Source organism: Aedes aegypti, chromosome 2, assembly GCF_002204515.2.
Source record: "Aedes aegypti strain LVP_AGWG chromosome 2, AaegL5.0 Primary Assembly, whole genome shotgun sequence".
NCBI classification, from domain to species: Eukaryota; Metazoa; Arthropoda; class Insecta; order Diptera; family Culicidae; genus Aedes; species Aedes aegypti.
In genome coordinates, this window is record NC_035108.1 from 219,784,353 (window position 1) to 219,807,520 (window position 23,168).

The 23,168-nt window shown below is 36.2% G+C and overlaps 1 protein-coding gene across 5 annotated transcripts in view; it reads left to right on the forward strand.

Annotated features, from left to right (window-relative positions):
• The window catches only part of LOC5569572 (GTP-binding protein Di-Ras2), a 264,012-nt gene that overhangs the window by 227,771 nt on the left and 13,073 nt on the right, over positions 1–23,168 (forward strand). For all 5 annotated transcript variants that reach the window (XM_001658588.2, XM_021844049.1, XM_021844050.1 and 2 more), the window contains 2 exons: positions 22,659–22,819; positions 22,885–23,002. In XM_001658588.2, the coding sequence (XP_001658638.2) occupies positions 22,659–22,819; positions 22,885–23,002 (279 nt within the window). The remainder of the gene's footprint in view (positions 1–22,658; positions 22,820–22,884; positions 23,003–23,168) is intronic.

A 23,168-nucleotide genomic window follows, 5' to 3' on the forward strand; every position in this document is an offset into this window, starting at 1 on the left:
TTTTTGTTTTATTTTTGCAAAAAATACTCATAATCTGTCGAAGACACGATTCATATTTTTAGTCGGTTTGGTGCTCACGAACGAAGATTCGTCCATAACGAAGGAATCGTATTTGTTCGTCATGACACAGAGCCTATGTGACTGGATCTCTGCGGCAAATCGTCATGCTGGTTGAGTGACGATGACAACGCTTCTTTTAGTTTCGTTGCCGACTTTGTCCATTCAACGGCGACGATTGTCTTCTTCTTCTTATTGGCCTTAACGTCCGGGAACAGAGCCTGCTTCTCAGATTAGTGTTCTTATGAGCACTTCCACAGTTATTAACTGAGAGCTTTGTTTGCCAAAGTTGCCATTTTCGCATATGTATAACGTGCGGCAGGTACGATGTTACTCTATGCCCAGGGAAGTCAAGGAAATTTCCATTACGAAAAGATTCTGGACCGACCGGGAATCGAACCCAGAGATTTTCAGCATGGCTTTGCTTAGAAGCGGACTCTAGCCACTCGGCTATGGAAAGCCCCAATTGCCCCGATTGTCTACCCTGAGTTTAAGTGACAAAACGCAATATTGAACAGTAAATTCGGAAACACATCTCTTTTCATTCCATGTAATTTTACAAAAAAAAAGGCTTTTCGTATACTACACAGCGTAACAAAAATGACATTTTTGCGTGTCTCAAGGATCAAATTATGTGTCTCTAGTAGATTTGGGGTTGCTGAATCTGATGCCATTCTCAGAAATGTTCCAGCACGTCACAATTTTTATCTACAGGTCGCCAAAGTTGTATAAAACACTGGCTTTATTAATGTTCACATGAAATTTAAAGTATAATTTTTCATACTTTTTTTAAATCTGATCCACCAAACATGCAAAATAGAACTTGAACTTTCATTTCAGACATAATTTGATTGAAATTGCGCGATTAAATTTCGATTAAACCGATTTTTTTAACATGCTTGCAGTCTCCATACAAAATTCTTCGTTTCTTCTATATGGCAAAATACAGCAATTCTCTAAACCATCAAAAAATAACTTTTCCGCATCGAAAGTAATACAAACTTTGATGATAAGTATTGTTGTATGTATGTATGTAGGTAGCCACCAATCCTTGCTTGAGTCTTGCTCTGCATGCGGCTCCACTCAACAGTAAGGTCAAATTTTATAACCAATCTGCATTCAACATATCGCTGTATGAAGGGCCAAAAGGGGGGTGGCGGACCCGTAAGTAGAAACACTTACGCGAAACCCGCGGGAAATAGAGAATCTCCTTCCAGCCATATGATCCAACAGATTGAGTATTAGAATTTGCAATACTTGTCGAGCTTTCCACGGAAAGGTTTGTTAGAAGAAGGGCGCGTCAAATCTTTCACAACTGTTGGAGAGAGAAGTACTAGACGCGAACGACTAACACTTTTCCTCCTGACTCCGATTGGCACTCCACTTCATTGTCCAGTTGTAAATTCAATGATGCCCTGATGCTCCCTCCCTCCCCAAAACATGAGAAATTCAATTATAGTGATATGTTATACAGTACATAAGATTATAATATATATAATAATATGATAATAAAATATGAAAATAAAATGAAAGTAACAATAAAATATGACGCAGTGAAACAGCTTGCAGCATTATATCGGCATACATTTTTTTTTTAATATTTGTGTTACTGATGATATTAGGCTGGTCTAGGGAAGAATGATAAAAATAAACAAATAATTTAAATAAAAATAAAAAATCAGCGATTTGTTAATAAAGTTCCGGATACATCAAAAACAAAATTCCAGCTTCCATATGTTTAGGGAGGAGAAACAAAATAATATTACATCCGCCGCTTCGTTTCATCCGCTGTAGCCTACTGTAGTAAACAAAGACAATTACATTAAAGTAATTTATAAGTAGCAACATGTAGTGCAAGGATGTTACGGCACATTCTCCTAGATTCCGGCTAACACCCTACTACATCGTCCATCTATGACTTCTCAGATGCCCTTATGCACTCTCTCAATACCCAGCATATAATAAATGAAATAAATATAATAAGGTATATTAAATGGAATTTATAGTTGTATATGATATGAATATAGATGTTTCAGAATTTCCATTCTCTAATTGTGATGCATTGAACCTCGTTAGGTAGTCTCCAAAATAAGGACGAATTACAATTTCCGGAATAGAACGGCTGAAATATTAATAGCAGTGATTATGTTACTATCTCCGATGACTCCTTGATGCTTCTGGAAATTATGCCAATGAATTAGTTTAACAAACCAATTATAAATAAGTAATTCGTGCACCACCACTGGACTAGTAGCTATAAGGAATAAAATTATCTGCTATTTTATGAGCCAAAGGAATTATTTGTATACCTATTTATTACCTATGAACAGTAGATACAGTACAACGCTACACAATATAACATAAGATAACATTACAATAAAATGTTGTTATGATATATAGGCATAAAATGAACTGCAAAACAAAACTTTATTAATTATTTATCGTTTTAGATATGTAGAATGGTAGGCAAAAATCAAGCACTAATACACGCTATGTCTGAACCAGACGACTACAAAAATCTAATGAACATCAGATTCCCCCTCGCCAGAGACCAGTAACCGATACATACTTCCACAATCGGAAGGTTTCAAAATATTCTATCGGTGAAATTTTGATTTTTTACACTTTTCAGCTATTTTTTATACTAAAGCCCATGAAAACCCGTTTTTCGGCGCATTTCAGCCCATACAAAATGTATGGAAAAAAATCGCCAATAGATCATTTTAAAACCTCACGACTATCAAAACATGGATCAACCACTGATCCCTAGCAAGAAAAAATCCGATGCACACTCGACCCCTATGATCGTCTGGTTCAGACATAGCGTGTGATGCTTTATCTTACTTTTCTTGATAGATCGCTGTAAAATATTAAGAATTACAATTCCATTCGCGTAAATGTAAATATGCAAAAAAAGACGCAGAAATTATTGGTGTTAGGTTAAGGTACACTTATAATGATAAACAAATGTTTACATGAGCAGACGCAATTTTATATTATTTAAGAATGGCATGCTGCAATACGAAAATCATTAATTGAGTAAGAATCTACGATATGCAGACTCCATGTTGCTCCTGAAAGTTTATATATATGCTTATATAATTTATCTATATAATTAAAAATGGAATGGTGTTTGTATGTCACGAAATGGCTTGAGAACGGGCTATTGGATTTTGATAGTTGTTCCATAGTCATGTTCCTGAAGTGTTCCGACGTGTTTGTATGTATGTATGTATGTAGGTAGCCACCATCCTAGCTTGAGTCTTGCTCTGCATGCGGTTCCACTTAACAGTACAGTCAATTTTCATTATCAATCTGAATTCAACATACCATTGTATGAAGGGCCAAAATGGGGTGTGGCGGACCCGTAGGCAAAGACACTTACGCGAAACCCGCGGGAAATAGAGAATCTCCTTCCAATAATATGATCCAACGGAAAGTATAATGAAATTTGCAATACCTGTCAAGTTATCCACGGGATGGTTTGTTATAAGAATGGCGCGTCAAATCCATTACAACTGTTGGGATAGAAGAACCCATCTACAAGGATGTTACGGTTACTTCAACCCTTGACTCCGGCTGGCACTCCACTCCATTTTCCAGCTGTAACTTCAATGATGCCCTGATGCACCCTCCCAATATCACCCATGTTATATGATTCAATTAAATGATTGTTATGTAATAAAAATAAATACAATAATTTAAAATATATAAAAAACATGCAATAACTCGATGATTTGACCTAGAATCGATGACTGAAAGATGATTAATGTTAAATACATAATCACAGATAATTCCAACAAGCCTGAAAATAATACAATGACAATTTATGTAAGGAGATAGATTATGTATGTAAATAATTTGAATTCATAAACCAGAGGGGCCAAAGGGGGGTGTGGCGGCCCCTTAAGCAGTCGTGAAACCCGAGATTTAAAAAGATTCTCCTTCAAACAATACAATCCAACAAATAGAATAAAGAGAATCGCAATACTTGTCCAGCTTTCCACGAGATGGTTTGTTATGAGAAGGGCGTGTCACATCCATTGCAATTGTTGTAGATATGCACCCATCTACAAGGATGATACGGCGCATTCTCCTAGGCTCCAGTTGGTACTCCACTCCATCGTTCAGCTGTAACTTCAATGATGCCCTGATGCACCCTCTCAATTCCCAATATATTGTATAAGATCAAATATTTATATATAATTGATATATATGTTAAAATTATTTAATTGGTTGGATATGATAAATTCAATCTCATGAGGTACGCTCTGAAAAAATAACCAAATATATTTTGTAGAAAAGACCGATATGCTGAAAATTAAAGCGCAGTGATTTGATTAGCATCTCCGATATGTAGACTCCATGATACTCCCAACCACTGAAATAGGAAAATAAGTCAAACATATATAAGCACTTTGCGTGCTAGAATACAACATAAACTGAACAATAGAGCATGGGAATATTGAAAATAACTGTTGTGAATCTTATGACTGATTTGTTTGTGAATACACATTAGATGTTCTAAAACACTACAGATAAACAACTATACAGGAAGAATGTCGCTGTGGGAACATCTGGTAGAGATAAGAAAGTTTATACGTGTCAACGAGAACTAAGTAAATACTAGAAACATTCGTCCTCTATAGTTTTTTTTCATCGCTCTTACTAAAACATTCGCAAAAATGAAATTGAAAAGTTTAAGCTCCATGTAATCCAGGACACCTTGATAATCAAATCAAGCGATATTTAGAATAGAAGCATTTTCTTTTGGTCAAACTTGATAATTCAAAAGTTCCGTTAACCGGGGTCTCAATTAGCTATGATTTGATTATCTGAAAAAATGATCATTATAGTATACAACATTTTAATGATTGTTTTTGATGATTTAGATATAAATATAAATGAAATGATTTGTTTTGAAAATGATAAGTTGTGTTTGCTAATTACAATTCTCAAATTAAAAAATGATAATCTATGTTCATGTAAAAATGAAGCTCCTTTCGTCGCATAACTTATTTGTTTATTGGTGTTTTCTATACAGATGATCCAGCCTCTGGCAACAAATCTTTTGAATAAAAATATTTATCTATCTTTTATTGGTTTGTTTCTGGCATGTTGTCGGCACAAACTGTAAGAAAAAAGGTTGGCTCAATTATCTAGCTTGAAATATCATTAAATGAACTCTCGCATAACTTTTCAAAACAACTAAATAGGCTCTCTTTGTTTATTTTATCCTTAATCAATGTGGCTCAGGTATAAACCTCTTCTGTTGAATTTTTAGTATGAAACGCTAGCCAAGCACATCGTCTTTCGATCTATTTTATTATTGCACTGGTATAATTGCAAGATAGCAAGAGAGGAGAGAATCTCTTATTGTTTCATAGGTCATTCTAAAAAGTTACGCGAATATTCCATGAGAAGAAACAAGCAAACCAATTCATAAACACATACATCATCCTGCAAGTTCATAAACACCTGAAAGCCTAGCATAACATGTAATGAGAATATATACCAAGGTGTGGAAGAAGAGGTGATGGCTAAGGATTAGTGAAGAGAAAAAACGTAAACAATAATAACTACGTCACTAATTTATACGGCCTCTAATGGGAGCTCGTTCGCTTGTAGTTGTGAAACATTTTGCACCGTACACGGATGTCACGCACACTAAATGTCATCTTCCACACCTCGGTATATATTCTCATTGCATAACATGCGCAACATGATATGTCACACGCAGCATTTGCTGCATTAATCGCACCAATACAACCCTCGTACGTAAGATCAGCACCTGTTCCATGCCCATTCCAACTCACATGCTTTCTACACATACCCAAGCGAAACAACATGTGCGAGAGAAAAAAAAAAGGTTAGAAAGGCTCTGTACATACACTGTGTTTTTCCTATCCATTTTCCTCCCCCTCTCCCACTATACCTCTCGCAAATTACTTCATACTCCAATATTCACAAAACCCTTAACAGAGCCAGAGAACCAGCATGATAATTAGGACATCAGCTTCTCACTCATACCTACTCAGCTGCCGTTCTACGCATATTTGTCCCGCGGAACATAAGGTTTACGTGGAACATGGGACAGATAAGCAATAAGCATAGAAGAGCAGTCAGTGTGTACCCGTTTAATAATCTGACGCCTGCGCGGTGCCGCGTTCATTCGTTGCCATGGCAGCCTCAACACAAGAATTTTAACCCCAAGTATGTTGTATCCGCACGAAAAGATACAAACCTAGAATATGATCTTTTCACATTGGAACAAACTCACCGGATTTCTGTCGACAACTTTCCGCCATTAGCCGCGTTTTCCTGAAAAAGCGCTGTGTTCCTTCAACGAATTCAATTTACGATTTAGGCGTCACACACTTCTATCCGCTTTCGGATATTCTTCGGTTTTTCGCTTTACACCTAATTCACACACACACCACCGTACGCAAGAGAACAGCCGTGAGAGCACGCGGTTAAAAATGTTTTTTTTTTTTTCAACATGATTGAGATTTTGACTCAACTAATCCAACGTTTTAAATAAATTTAGAAAGTAAATAAGCAAATCACTTTCGAATCAATTAGGACCTCTGAAGGCACACAACTTTTCTTCATAAAAACTCTCACATCCTATCACTATTCTGAGTGAAAAAATAACACTACCGGCACGAGCGGAGGTAAAATTCAACACGTCTGAACACCACTACGTTTCTCATCGAACTCAACTTTGATGATAAGTATTGTTATACACATAAAGTTTGAATTCTGTGGCAAATTAAGCCAATATATTACCTTACAAGCTGGCAAACTTGCATGCAAGTTGGCTGAAATAGTCATTTTTTGCATTTTCAACAGTCAATATCTCAAAAATTAGACGTGCTATGATATTTCTGAAAACGGCAATGGATTCAGCAACCCTTAATTAAGTGATTAGCGGTATTTTGGTGCTGGAGACAAAAACGTGTTCCGCAGTGCTATCCTTAATCTTGATTGTATTTGTCAGAATAATAAGCTTTAAGTCTTTGACATTACCTGCAACAGCTACAGTTTTGTGATTGAGCCGAACGCGACCTAGAAATCAATAAACAGATTGACGATGAATCCCGAAAAAAATAAAACGAAGTAAAAGGTTGCAGGTATATTAGAGTGGTTCAAAAAATCGTTTTTGCTCCACACCGCTCATTTGATGCTAGTTCAAATTCTGAGTGTCCTCCCAAAATTTGAGTTCATTTGGATAAAAACTGAGACTGCACAAGCCCTTCAAAGTTTATATGGGAATTACTATGGAAAAAGCAAGCAATGCATTCAATCAATCATAGTGTTTGCCCACGTGCTCTTGAGGGTTAGAGCTATGCTGAAACTGTTAGATACATTTTTCAGCTACAACTTTGCCGAAGACAATATTTAAATCGGACGTCTCGGTAATTAGTTATTGATTTATATACAATCGGAAATTTTTCAGCAGTGCTCCTCTATCTTCCAAACAGGCACCATTGCTGCATCTGGCGTGAAAGATAGCACACTCAAATCATGGCTACTATGTTTTACTGCATATCTCCAGTGATGCCTGCAGAGCAGCTCAATTATTATTGCCAAAGATTTTCAGCTCACACAAATACCGCATCCGATTTGAAAACGGTCTTTGGCAAAGTTGTAGCTTAAGAATGTATCTAACAGTTTCAGCATAGCTCTAACCCTCAAGAGCACGTGGGCAAACAATATGATCGATTGAATGAATTGCTTGCTTTTCCCATAGTAATTCCCATATAAACTTTGAAGGGCTTGTGCAGTCTCAGTTTTCATCCAAATGAACTCAAATTTTGGGAGGACACTCAGAGTTTGATCTAGCATTGAATGAGCGGTGTGGAGCAAAAACGATTTTTTGAATCACTCTAAGGTATATAGAGTGGAAGTCCTAGTGAAGTTGATACTTAAGTAGAACGGTCTGGCAACACTGGCGTGTAGTTGATACGTGTGCTAACGATACGCAATTTTAATTAGTTTTAACAGAGTGTAATTTGATAGTGACCAAGAATTGTGACATTTGAGCGGGCACGTTTCAGTATGCTCCCCAGGTATTTTGGCCAGCTCTAGTGTCAAAAATCTTGGACAGCGTGGATTCGGTTCTATCGGTGAATAAGACTATATGCATCAATGATGCAGTAACTTCAACGTTATAGCCGAATAATGTTGGCTTCAAGTATTCACATCTGTAAAGCATGTAATAGTTGGAGTCCAATATTTGACTGTCATTGGACTGAAGAACTAACTTTTGATCATCACTAATGAAATTCTGATATTGCAAATATATATTTCGATCGCTGTCAGATCCGAGCCACATATACTAATAACTTGACCCAGAAAAAAATATTTTGATAGTTTATATAATCTTTTTGAAGACTATTTTGAAACATCTGTAGGTTTTTTTCTAAATCAAATTATTTGATATAAGATTTTATTTTGTTTTTGTATAAATGGTTTGAGTGTGCATAATTGTACATGTACATGTATGGAAATGTATGTATGTCTGTATCTTTCTTACGTGGTAGATTAGAAAATTGAATTGAAGTCACTAAATGATTTAGTTCTTGCATGAACCTTTAGCCTCTGAAATTTTTATTCTTTATGTTGCAATTTCTTTATCAGGGTACGTCCATAAATTACGTCACGCAAAGTTTTGCCATATTCATTCTCCTCAATTTTCCTCTGTTTCACATTTTTTGTATGGATTCCAATTTTTATACGGGTTGTCACGTTTCATTGTAACCCCCTCCTTCCTCTTCTGTACGTGACGTAATTTATGAATTATCCCTCACCAGCAGTTTTTCCAACATGTTTACATTGTAATGGGTCGAACTGCATGAAAATATATTTGATTAATCTCGAAAATAAACTTATAGAACAGCTAGATATGGACGACACACTTTCAAGATTTTTTTTGGATCCCCACCATAGACTTGAATTGTTTTGGTGAAATAAGGTTTAATTTATGGGAATACGACTATGAATAACAAAAACGGAGCTGAATTCCAATTGTGAGATACCTTGGGCGTTAACGGGTTAAAGTTGCAAAAGTAACTCCTGTCTTTAAATCCGGTGAAGCGTCTGACCCTAGCAATTTTCAACCCATTTCAACTTTATCTGTTATCAGTAATTTTTTTGAAAAAATGCTGGTAAACAGGTTAGTAAAATTCATGGATAAGTTCAACATATTATACAAATTTCAATATGGCTTCAGAAAAGGTTCCAGTACCTCTACAGCGATAGTTGAACTTGTAGATTTTTTTATTGACAAAATTGATAACAAGTGTGTTATTGGTGGTCTTTTCATAGTTCTTAAAAAGGCATTTGACACCCTAAATCACAATATTCTTCTGCAAAAATTAGAATACGAGGTGTAGCAAATAATATCATTAAGAGCTATTTGAGTGACAGACATCAATTTGTAGCAATCGAGGACTTTCGAAGTGCTTTAAAGACGATCAATATAGGCGTTCCCCAAGGCAGTAATATAGGCCCTCTTCTGTTCCTTTTATATATAAACGACCTTGGAAGACTACCTTTAAAGGGAATTCCGAGACTTTTCTCGGATGATACAGCAATTTTCTATCCTAGTCTGGATCCTTCTGCTATCATTCCGAGCATGAACAGTGATCTACGCATTCTTATGCGGTTTTTTGACTCCAATTTATTGTCACTAAATTTAATGAAAACAAAATATATGTTGTATCATTCCCCAAAGAAAAAAGTTAATTTTGATATAAATCTTTGTATAGGACAGACCGTAATTGAAAGGGTGTACAATTTTAAATATCTTGGCTTAGTATTAGATCCGTCACTTTCATGGGGTATCCATATTGATCGAATTCAAAGAAAGGTCTCATCTCTTTGTGGACTAATATATCGAGTGAAACCATTTGTTCCTCGTTATGCACTTCTTAAATTTTATTTTGGATGCGTACATTCTCATCTCCAATACCTCATCATCGTTTGGGGTCATGCCTGCCAGTCTAAATTGAAAAAACTGCAAGTTTTGCAAAATCGATGCTTAAAAATCATTTATTCCTTACCACGACTATATCCTACCATTCAAATCTATACAAGTTTACTACATAGCGCTTTACCTCTACGTGGCCTTTGCGACTTACAATCTTGTTTGTTTGTTTATGATATTATAAAAAATCCTAACATGCATATTAACTTGGTATTACCTGCTAGTTCCCACAGCTACAATACAAGACATGCAAGTAACTTGGTCAGATCTAGAGCCTTAACCTGTCTCGGTCAAACGCGGATATCATTCAACGGACCTTCTATATACAACAAAATACCAACGCGATTGAAAGCGATCAACAATAGAATTTTATTCAAAACGAGTTTAAAACAGTACTACAGATCCAAAATCAACACATTCCTGAATTAATTTCGTATCAACTGCCAGTTTTCTGATATTTTCATTTAATTTATAGCACTCTGTTTAATGTTCTATGTATGTTTTACTTAGTAATGTATAATTTTATATTTAGATTAAACTAATTTAGTTTGTACTCTGGGATCCCTTAAAAGGAACAAAGTTCCACTGGGCATCCCTAGATATATTTAGTATTTTTTGTAGTATTCATCACTTTCGTCCACACACCAATGTAATAATGTAAAAGTAAGTGTAATTTTTGTAAATTTAGATGAGTCCACTACCAGGGGGCTCGATGCAGAGCTTTTTGGTGTGGGGGTTAGTGGTGGGCCAATAAAAAAAAAAAAGCTAAATGGGGATTTGTTTAAAGTTGGTTATGACTTTTTTAATCTTCGAACACTTGTGACACATGACAATCATGTTTCCCGTGTAGTTATAATCCTGTTGACTCAATAGCAATACTCGGTGGAAAACTAGACGTGAACATCAAGTATTACCCGATGAACAAAGAAGAAAATTTATTAAGCAAAATAAATACGGCAGACTTTGGTGGGCTGGTCACGTAGTGTGAAAGTCTAAAAATAAGCTGTTAATTAATAATAATCAGCATTGAATGTTTCACGTTTATCGAACGTAACATCAATAGTATCACTCTTTAATGAATGTTCGAATCCTCTGAGCAGAATCTCAAATAGAGAAACTTTAAAGTAGATGGAGTACCGTGTACCTTTTAATTCCTTTTAGTGGATACGAGTAACTGACACTGAAGAAGACTGCAAGTGGTAGTCGAAATACGCGTATCTGTCAAAGATAAGCATTTAGGAGCGGAATTAAAAGGTACACGGTACTCCATCTACTTTAAAGTTTCTCTATCAATAGTATATTGAAATTTATTTCTTTGATTTCATTCTATTAAACTAAGCTTTCTGGTTTACGCCATGTAAAAACATACTTGAGTCACTCTGGTAAGTTAAGTCAGTTGTAAATATTTGTAATTATAACAACGGTAAAAGTTACATAGTAATTGAGAACAGTTTGGCTAACTTTTTGTGCGTTTTTGTAAGTTTTTTCAATGCTATTCAAAATTTTTAATATGGATCATATTGAATTTTTAAGTCAAAAACTTCAAATCGAGATTTCTCGAGATTCCTCCTAAGTATTTTTTTAAAAATTGGCCCAGAGGTGCAGAATGATCTCAGGAATCGAGCCCTGTGCTCAGATTTGATTGACAATTTTTTTGCATAATAACCGTCTGTCAGGGCACCGTGAATGACCCATATAAGGATAAAAAAGATCTCATTAGAAATTCAAATATCATCCTGTATTAAACAAAATTGCAAAATCACGGTCCTACTTGCATTCACATAAATATCAAAATTTCAATTCAGGTAATCAACCAATTTGTTGCCTAAATTTGTATCACGTTCAAGTTATAATCCAGCAAACTGCCCTGCTTTGGATGCTGACATGGAAGAATTAATAAACGGCTTCCTTTCCCAGGAGTTAAACAGACGAGTGGTGGCAGGAAAGTAACAAGATCCCGTCAGTTACTATTAATTAAATACAAATTTAATTACGCTTTCCTTTTGGGAATTTGATACAGTTAAGAGGATGATTTCATTTGATTGTATGTATGGTTTGCGAGAGTAAAAACCAGCAGCACACGTATGAAACCATTTGATTGTAAACAGAGCAGGAAATAGCGCTTTATTTAATCGTTGTTTTTGTTACTCGTATCGTGAATTTTCCAGGTGCTTTTTATGAGGAGAAACATAACAATGAAAAACATAATTATAGTCGGAGAACACACTCGAAAAGTTGTATTGTGGAGAAATATGCATGGTTTCAATGCATGTAAATTGTTCCATTAGCCAACTCATTAGCTCAATGGACACGTCTCAGGCTGGGTTTGTCCCTATAGTGGAATTTCCATGAAAACTGATATTAAATTTCTGTGACACATTGTGACCCCTGTGTCTGCAACGTTTGCTCTATAGGTGTCCAATCAGTATCAATCCAATTTACTCGCCGTCACGACCAAAGCCAGCGCAATTAAAATTCGATTAGTACTTTTTCCAAACATGAAAAGTGTAAATTTGCATAGCTGGACGCACACATACTTCATTTAGTTCCGGTTCCAGTATACACGTGTTTGAATAAGGGAGTCAAAGGGAGAATTTTGTGGGTGCAGAAACCGTGCTTTGACGAGCGTTTTTTGCGCTCAAACTAGGTGTGCTACTATGCAGCTGACTTGTTAATGAATGAAAAATTACCCTTCACTGTAGCACAAAGTCAATCGATTTCGAACAAGAACAATGGATATAAAAATTTTCATGTTGCATAGCTATTTGATTTTTATTAAAACTATATATGCTGTTTCAGTAAAACAAATGTTAATATATTGTTTGTTCGATGTTTCAATTTAGTTTAAAAAAATGAGAACTGGGGTAGAATTTCCAATAATTTTATTTTTGTTTGTTCAACTTAATATTTTTTCTGTTCTCATCTAATATAAGCTAATTTATATTCAATATTACCGTAATTCGGGGTTTAGTTGATCAATGTGTGGAGATAAGTTGACTATTTTCCGTACCCTCATGTATAAACTGTCGAGAGAACTATCCTATTCCAATTATCACAATTTATGTGATGTCGCATTATCTGATAGCTACTCTTGATGTTCCTCAATTCAGTTCGATATTCGAGATAACTATACCATGGAAAAACAGATTTTTTATTAAATGTTTGATGAACTGTTGAAGGATTTTTCTCCAAACAATCGACTATAGCCAAGGCTATATAAAGACACAATTTTTCTGTGGTCTTCTCAATCCAGTTCTGTGTGGTACTGAATGAACATTGTCATAGATCTTGTCTTCCAACCCTGTTATGATGGTTGACAATCAAAAGCCTGTTGAAAGAACTCCGAGAATGTAACATCGGATCGGACATCAAACGATCTAGTAGGCATGGCACAACTTCGACGCCTCACTCCTATAGTAATGTCAGAATGGAATGCAAGGTTCTTCGTGGTGCTCCCGCTTGCCAACAACGATTCTGAGCTTCACATTTGGCGATCCTGCCAGGAGTTTTAAATAAATTTCGTTTTTCCTGGAGAGCCTGGATTCGATAGCAAGCGGGAGTGTCCACTAGGAAATGTGTTTGTGTCGAGTGCTTCTTAAACCGCGTGTGAAAATATGTATTCAGAGTGATTGTGCAGTGAAGTTTGAATCTGATAAAAAGGCATCTGTAAGTAAACAGCAATGTGGTATTTTCTATGAATAATAGAAAACTGATTGAAGAGGATATGACATTAATATGCATTAGCCGCTTCACTACTCGCTGAAGCAGCAATGTTTCTCTCTGTTCTTGTTGTTGCTCTTATTGAACACCAGCATCACCTCAACTATTTGAGTTGCGCGATGCAGGCTTTGAAGTGAATATTTTGTTTTGCATTTGAATTCAAACATATTGCTTCGATGGAAATATTTGAATGTAATAGAAAGTGTTTCATCTATTTTATCCGATTCAAATATTATGATAATTTCGAGCTGATTCATCTAAGTTATGAAGTGCGCATTCTGCTTTTATCAGGGACCTATTTTCTGCATAGGTTGAACGGAACAAGAATAACGTTAGGAACTGAACTATTTTTTTTGCAGAAGTCAATTGAACATTTCCGTACAAAACGTGTATAAAAAAATATCGTATAATTAAGTATAATTTGTAAAATAATGTGATTTTGCAAAAGAGAACTGAAGTGTTAAAGTTATTAGTGGTTTTCATGAATATTAATCAATTTGTATTACTTATCAATTAGTAATTTCAATCGAAAAAAAAACTCCCGTAACATTTATCAACTGTGCAAATTTCTGTATAAATAATAATAAAACTTCGCTTTGGTTGTATGTGATCATTTCATCGTTTCTTCTGTGATGATGCACACATTTCTATATCTTATCTCTCCTGAGTGAAAAATGAATGTAAGTGTGTGCAAATATTCCTAACCGATTTTGAATTGGTGTTCCAAAAGTAGATTTTTCGTTCCAATTAATCGATTTTTTGATGTTGAAACAACATGAAATCCTAATACAAGGGATTTGATCTTATTTTGAGTCGTTGTTCTTGTAAATTTGCTTACGAGTGAAGAAATTGAATCGATTTAAATAAAATCGATACAAAGGACGAATCGAATTTTAATCGATTCAGTATTATCGATGTTTTGGTCAAATTTGACCAATAATGCACATGATTGTTTTCTTTCCTATTTTCTTCAGTACATTGTGTATCCCGTAATGTTTAACGAACAAGTTAAGTGTGAAGCATACTGAATCGGTGAAATTTGTGAATATTGTGTCGATAACCGGTGAGATCCAAACTATTCAAATCTACTTAATTCATTATTATTTCTAAATAAATGCCATGTTAAAAAAAATAAAAACATGTTTGAAAAAAAAATATCCTCAACGCGACTGGTGGTTGCTATGGAAAAAATGCCCTTAACACAATGGTGTATGCAATGCAAAAAAAAAGTATCCTTAACGTGACTGGTGGTTGCAATTAAAAAAATATTATTGCCGCGATTGGTGGTTGCATTTGGTTTGGTAATCGAAGCCAAACTTCAAATTTTCAAGAGCACGGATCTGGAGAACCAAACATCCGTTTACGCTGAAAACTTAATCGATTGGTCACTAGCTAGTGAGTTTTTTCGAAGAAAATCTCCGATAACTCTGTAACCATAAGAGCTAGAACAGTAGTTTCTTCGGCAAAAAAGTTGTGCAACCAAAAGTTCTAAAATTGCTCGGAACAAAGTTTTTGCGAGAAATTATCAAATGAAAAAAATTCAAGAAAAAACTGATTTTTCAGTACCACCCTAACTTATTTGTTTAAAAAAAATATAACTCGCGAACCCAAAGAGATAGAAATTTGGGTTCTTCGACAAAGTTGCTCCAAATCAGTTGTTCTAAAACATTTAAGACCATTGTATAGGCCTAAATGCGTCAGCAAAAAAGTTTATGTTCTGATCTCGTTAACCATGCGGGCCACCCTAATTTTCTATTACTGAAAAAAATGTCTGAAAAATATGGAGAAGCTTTGCCGAGGACCATATATCTAAAATTGACGGTTTAGAGGCAATCATTTTTGTCTTCCTAGATATGGCTTTGGGACCAATGTGCTTTGAAAGAATAATTCAAAGTTATCTGTCAAATCGTACACTTCAGGTTAATTATCAGAACTCCAGATCTGAAAGACTTCCTGTAAGAGCTGGTGTTCCTCAAGGTAGCATTTTGGGACCAATATTATACAATATTTTCACATCTGACTTACATGAGTTACCTCAGGGATGTCAAAAATCCTTGTTTTCGGATGACACAGGCCTCTCCGCCAAAGGATGAAGTATGCCTGTCATCTGTATTTGATTGCAAAAAAGTTTGGATATGTTTTCTTCATACTTGCAAAAATTGAAGATTTCTCCTAATGCTTCCAAAACTCAACTAGAAATATTCCCACATAAACCAAAAGCGCTTTATTTATCCTACAAGTAGATATGTTGTCACGATGAGAGGGGTTCCAATAAATTGGTCAGATGAAGTTAATTATCTAGGGCTCATGCTAGATGATAATTTAACTTCCAAAAATTACATTGAGGGAATCCAAGCCAAATGTAACATATATGTAAAATGTCTCTATCCCCTTATTATGAGCATGAGCATGAGCATATATGACCGTACAATTCGTAGTTGCTACTCCGTGATTGACTAGAGCAATCGAAGTTGCACAGGGAATCAATGAATGGGGCTTGGGATTAGCTAACCATTCTTCAATGTGCACAAATCGAGAGCTCAAATTTTAAAAGTCAATAACAGCGCCGGCCACGTCCTTACGGTCATCGAGGAAGGGAAGGAATGTTAGCTAGACAACCGTTGTTACTAGAGACCGAAGAATCTTCTGCATCTCCACAGTTGTCATGGAAAGGATATTGGGTTAGTGGGATAAGGTAAAGATCTGGGAGTCACCAGCGATTGGTGATGCGATCCATGAAACATTCACGCCTAACCCGTTTAACGCCATTATTTATTCATGCCGCGCGAGCGACGCGCAACACGATTGATCCTGCTCACATCACCCGCCCCCGCAGGAGCAAGCGACACGAGCAAAGGATCAAACACTACTGACCCTACCCGCGAATCACGCCACTATTTATTCATGCCGCGCGAGCGACGCGCAACACGATTGATCCTGCTCACATCGCCCGCCCCCGCAGGAGCAAGCGACACGAGCAAAGGATCAAACACTACTGACCCTATCCGCGAATCACGCCACTATTTATTCATGCCGCGCGAGCGACGCGCAACATGATTGATCCTGCTCACATCACCCGCCCCCGCAGGAGCAAGCGACGCAAGCAAAGGATCAAACACTACTGACCCTACCCGCGAATCACGCCACTATTTATTCATGCCGCGCGAGCGACGCGCAACACGATTGATCCTGCTCACATCACCCGCCCCCGCAGGAGCAAGCGACGCAAGCAAAGGATCAAACACTACTGACCCTACCCGCGAATCACGCCACTATTTATTCATGCCGCGCGAGCGACGCGCAACACGATTGATCCTGCTCACATCACCCGCCCCCGCAGGAGCAAGCGACACGAGCAAAGGATCAAACACTACTGACCCTATCCGCGAATCACGCCACTATTTATTCATGCCGCGCGAGCGACGCGCAACATGATTGATCCTGCTCACATCACCCGCCCCCGCAGGAGCAAGCGACGCAAGCAAAGGATCAAACACTACTGACCCTACCCGCGAATCACGCCACTATTTATTCATGCCGCGCGAGCGACGCGCAACACGATTGATCCTGCTCACATCACCCGCCCCCGCAGGAGCAAGCGACGCAAGCAAAGGATCAAACACTACTGACCCTACCCGCGAATCACGCCACTATTTATTCATGCCGCGCGAGCGACGCGCAACACGATTGATCCTGCTCACATCACCCGCCCCCGCAGGAGCAAGCGACACGAGCAAAGGATCAAACACTACTGACCCTATCCGCGAATCACGCCACTATTTATTCATGCCGCGCGAGCGACGCGCAACACGATTGATCCTGCTCACATCACCCGCCCCCGCAGGAGCAAGCGACGCAAGCAAAGGATCAAACACTACTCTGTAAAATGTCTCTATCCCCTTATTAATAGAAAATCAAAACATTGTCTTAAGAACAAGCTTTTGATATTCAAACAAATTTTTAGGTCAGCCATGTTGTATGATGTACCAATATAGACTAGCTGTTGTAATACCAGGAAGAGAGCTCTGCAGAGAATTCAAAATGCAATTTTGAAAATGATTCTGAAGCTTCCTCCCTGGTATAATACCAATGAGTTACATAGAATATCCAATGTTGAACAAATGTCAATTAAAATAATTAATAATTTCAGGCAAAACCCGTTACAATCTTCTATTGCCACGATTAATGCGTTATATATTTATGTTAAGTTAGGTTAAGCAAATTGAAAACTTGTTTTTTTTTTAATTCTTATAAGCAGGTGAAATCAAATAACCTGTAAAAAATCTGAACTGCTACGGCAAATGAAATGTAATATGTTGTTAACAAAATGTTAATTAAACTTAAATTTGTGTTACCAAATTAGGATGATAGTGTTGTCTAACTCAGAACACTTAGATATAAGAAGTGAATGTAATGTTTGGAATGATACTAGAAATAAAAAAAAGAGGAAACCAATGGTGGTCGCCTTAATTGTCATATTTTATCAATTTTCTTCTATTTTTAAGACAAAATCATATTATTGGATGCTTTGAGTTGGTATACAAACTTATTTTTATTTTTAACGAGCTCGGTTGTGCGAGTCTTGGTTTATTGGTTTTAACTGAGATTCAGCATACAAACTACCAGGTTGCCTAGTAACGAAGCACGATTTACTGATACTCAACTTTTGTTTCCTGAGATCTCATGAAATTTGTTTGCCATTTTCACTGATTTTATTACATTTGCCACAGAGCCGACACTGTCAATCGACGTATTGGCTTGTTGATACACGGAATAATTGAAAAGAGCGTTCAAATTGCTTTGAAACTGATGAAATATCACTAAAATTGCTAAAACTTTTCTGACTTGTACCAATAGTTGCGGTATAGTGGAGGATCCCATAAGAAAACCACGCAACTATAGGAACACAAATTAAAAATATACCGCAACTAAAGGAACAGTGTACCAATAGTGGAGGTATTATTTTTCACTCATTAAGTCAATGATCGTTACTTCCCGTTACAATATTAACATATACATCAATTGCGCTTCTTGAATTTAGGCGGTTAAATGAAGTTCAATCGTGCTTAATACCTCCACTATTGGTACATCTATCCTATAAATGGTTTTGTACTCAAAATTATCGTCAAGGCTTATACCGTTTTGATTCATATTACGGACAGTTAAGCCCTCAGTGAAGTATAACCCAGCATAGAGCATACAAAATCAATCATTCTGTATTATTCCTTAGCTTTATCGAGCGTCGGAAACCCTTAACTTTCGAATGGTGGGTAAAGAATACGCTTCCGCAACTTGAACAATTTTAAATAAATCAAAATGTGTGATTCTTATTCCGGACGTTTTCTCACTTTTGCCTCATATTCCGGACACTTTGATTCAAATTCCGGACAGCTCATTATAATCATTAAAAGAACAGTCGAATCATAAATTGAAATCGTCGATCGACTTAAGAGACGTCTAAGGTAGATGGGCATTAGGGGTCATGCACAAATTACGTCACGCTCCAAAGGGGGGGAGGGGGTCAAGCCAAGCGTGACAAGCCTTACAAAATTTTCGAAGGACTCATACAAAAAACGTGACAAAGGGGGGGAGGGGGTTGAAAAAGTCGAAATTTAGCGTGACATAATTTGTGTACCATCCCTTATAAATTTGCATAGATATTAATGGAAAAAGCTTATTAAATCGAGCCTCGAAAGTGAGAACTTTTGAATGGCAAAAATTGAAACATTTCGTGTGAAATGTTTCCCATACAAAGTAGAGTGTCCGTAATTTGAAGCTGTCCGTAATATGAATCAAAACGGTATTTTGTGAATCTGGCTAAAAATCTTTGTTTGGTTGGACTCAGCCGCTCAGAACAGGGAACAAAGGGACCAAGATTTGACAATTTTTGCAAGAGCATTTGTAAGAGCAAAATACATTTTTTGTGGATTGTGAAACAGAGTATTTTGTATTGAAAATGGTGTCTAATCAACTGCATAGTTGTTCAGGGCACTACTGGTTACCAAGTGGCCAAGGGGCCAATTCCGGTTCCCAGGGTATCCGGAGTAGTGGACAATTTATGTTTTCGGTGGAACCAAACGTGAAACTCTTATTTTCCACAAAAGATTTAAAGTTACCAAATTCATAATAATAGGAAGTACCTAACAAACAAAAGTTGTGGCGCTTTGAAAGTGCGTTTCGGGTCGTATTGACCCAAACACCGTAAGAAGTGTTTGATTTTTGCATAAATGTTTGGAAACCCATTTTGACCGCTATTTGTATATTGGGCGGTATGAATAAAAAGCGTTGAACTTTACTACATGTAGCATCTACTCAAAAACAAAATCCACAAAGTTTACTACACTTTTGGTATGAATAAAAAACTTTTCGAACATGTACTACCTACTACTTTCGAACATGAGCAGTGACTGATGCTGCACGTTAATAAAATTCTATACAGAGTAAAGGGTGATACTGCATGTTAAAAAAATTCCATTCAGAGTGACACTTAAAATCAATAAAATCATGCAAATATTCCAAATTTGTCGCCACGACAAATCATGTGAAAATATGAATATTACTACATTCCCGCTATGCATCGCGTAATCGATCATGAACACAAATTCATGTAGGTTATGTAACTTTACACGATTTGAAGTGTTAATTTGCGATAACCATTCCCTATACGTGCATGTAAATTTTATAATGATTTGACAACAAGGATTTTTTTGAGAATTTTACCTAGAAATATGTATCCTATAAAGGAATCTTGAGATTCCAGCAATTACGACATTATAAAATTCCAAACATTTTCAAGATTCCAGTACTGAGAATTTGATGAAATAGCGGTTGAATTTTGAGCTTCCTCTGTGAATTAAAAAAAACAGCATGTTGAACTTCGATGATGGATACGGGATTCTTAGTATTTCTGTGGTATTCTCGTTATTTCGGTAGGTTTCCTGGTAGTATCCCAGGAGTTCTTAGAAATAAAAATAAATTCTCACAATAGGGGTTGAATTGAAGACATATACTATAATTGAATATTTCCTCTGAAATCCCAACGGAACTGGAATTCAAAAGGATCTAAAGTTTACAAGAATTCCAAAGATTCGGACCAGAGTTTGCAGGAATCTTACTGAAATCTCAGAGATTCTTACAGAAAAAGCGTCTTGAAGATACCCGAATAATTTCAAAAGATTAATAGCCAGATCAAATACCGGGTTTACAATATTCCCAAAAGAATCCCAGAATGGCTTACAGAATCCCAGAATTGTTATAACAAATCTAGAATGCCTATCGGAAACCCAGAATTACTATAGGTATTCCAGAATTCCAAAGGAAATCAGAGAATCTGGAATGTCAGAATTCTTACATAAAATTAAGAATTACTTTATAATTAGCTGAAATCCATCCCACATCCGAGAATTCCTAAGAAACAACATAATTATCGTAATGCCAGATTGAACATAATTATCGTAATGAGTATCTTCGTACACTCCCGTGCAAAAGTTTGGGTTCACCCCCTCAAAAACATACAATAGTGTTCTGTCCATATCTCTGTGATTACACGTCCAATTGAAACTCTTTAAGCCGCATTCGAAAGGCAAAGAGTTATTCTTAATTCGTATGTATTTTTTCCAAAAACAGTTTTTGAATTTTGTATACTAAATTTGTACTTAAAGTTGTGACATTTTTCAAAAACCACACTGAAAAATCATATCTAATTTGCTCAGTATTGGGTCGACCAAAATTTTAAATCAAAGTGTCATTAGAATCGTAATCTTATATTCTTTGAAGAGCACTTATGATTTTTTTGCGGAAAAATCTGAAAAGTGTTCAAAATAAATGAAACAGTCTCGTGCTACGAAGTGGTCAGCAGGGCTTGCTAGATACCTAACTGTCTGTATATAATTCGTATTTAGGATTTTACAAATGTTGTTTAGATGTATAATTTATGTTTACTTACGTAGATTATGTATAGACCAAGTTTTAACTTTAGTTTTAGTCTTCTAGGTGAATTCACTGGATTTTAACCAAATCCTAGTCCCTATGATAAGTAGATAGATAGCATGTTATTTCCAATTTAGATATATAATTCAATAGCCAGTTTACCACAATTTCACTTTAGGACTTAAGAAAACTTTAAATTTCAATTTCAGATTTCAGATTTTAGGTGTAGAAAAAAAAAGACACAAACATGTTCCACTAGTGTTCCACATATAGCGTACCGATAATGTAGTAAACTCAACTTTACTACATTTTTATTCATACCGCTGATAATCTCGTGGAAATATTTGAAAATTGCCTAAAATCCACATATCACTCTTAATTTTAGCAAAATATGATGGATTTTGCGAAAAAAAATTTATGAAAATTTCACGTTTTAACTAAGTTTCAAAACTGTAATATTTTTTTTCCCATTTTTACCATGGTACAAATGGGAAAACAATTTATACAAGTTTGTTCAACAAAACTGTAAGTAGTCAGTATGATGAAGGGTCACTGTGTGGTATTTATTTCTATTCGATTTTTATGGCTTTTATGAAAATATTGATTGTTCAACTAAGGCCGAATTCTTGCCCTACCTTACTCTATATTGCATCGTTGATGGAAAACCTCTGCGAAACGAAACAGCAACACAGCATAAATATAGGAGAGTTTTGAATCCCTAACGAAACGAAATGAAAACATCTAACTTACTGAAAGAGTTTATATGTTTATGTTATCAGCATCTCAAGAGTTTCTATTCAATTAGCTTAAACTCCTAATTTCATTAAACCAACAAAGTTGCTCAGTATGAGAAAATTTTATCATTTCGTGAATTTATTACAGCGACAATCGGTCTAATTAAAGCTCTTGTCGTATACTTTCTCACGTGCGAGTCTCATAATTTTCCTTTTCTTATTCACAGAGTAAAGGTGATGGAATGCTCAGCAAAGGACGACGTAAATATAACTGACATTTTCAGAACATTCCTATCGTTGTCCCGCATCATTCCGGCCAATGGAAATACAGACTCAACATCAGGGTTGAAAAGGCGTTCGTCTGCTTATGTTAGTGCCAGTAGTAAAGGTAAGCTCAAGAAATATGCTGGCACATTGCTCTCATTCTAACCGAATGTCTCCTTGCTTTACCAGCTAAGTCTAGACTCGGAAGTCCGTCCATTGGTTGTGAGAAAACTAAGGAAACGTCTTATTTGGCAGCCGGCAGCAGTGAACCTTCAACAAGTGACCCCAAGTCCAAACCAAGATCAAGGTATGTTTTTATCCGATTAAGTGTTCGATGACATATATGTTATGGGTTCCTTGAATATCGTTTGTTGAATGTTACAACTATAGTGTAGATTTTAAATTGAGTAATCACAATTAGGGCACAAATAAGACAAATACAATTCATAGCACATGGAAATTAAATTACATTC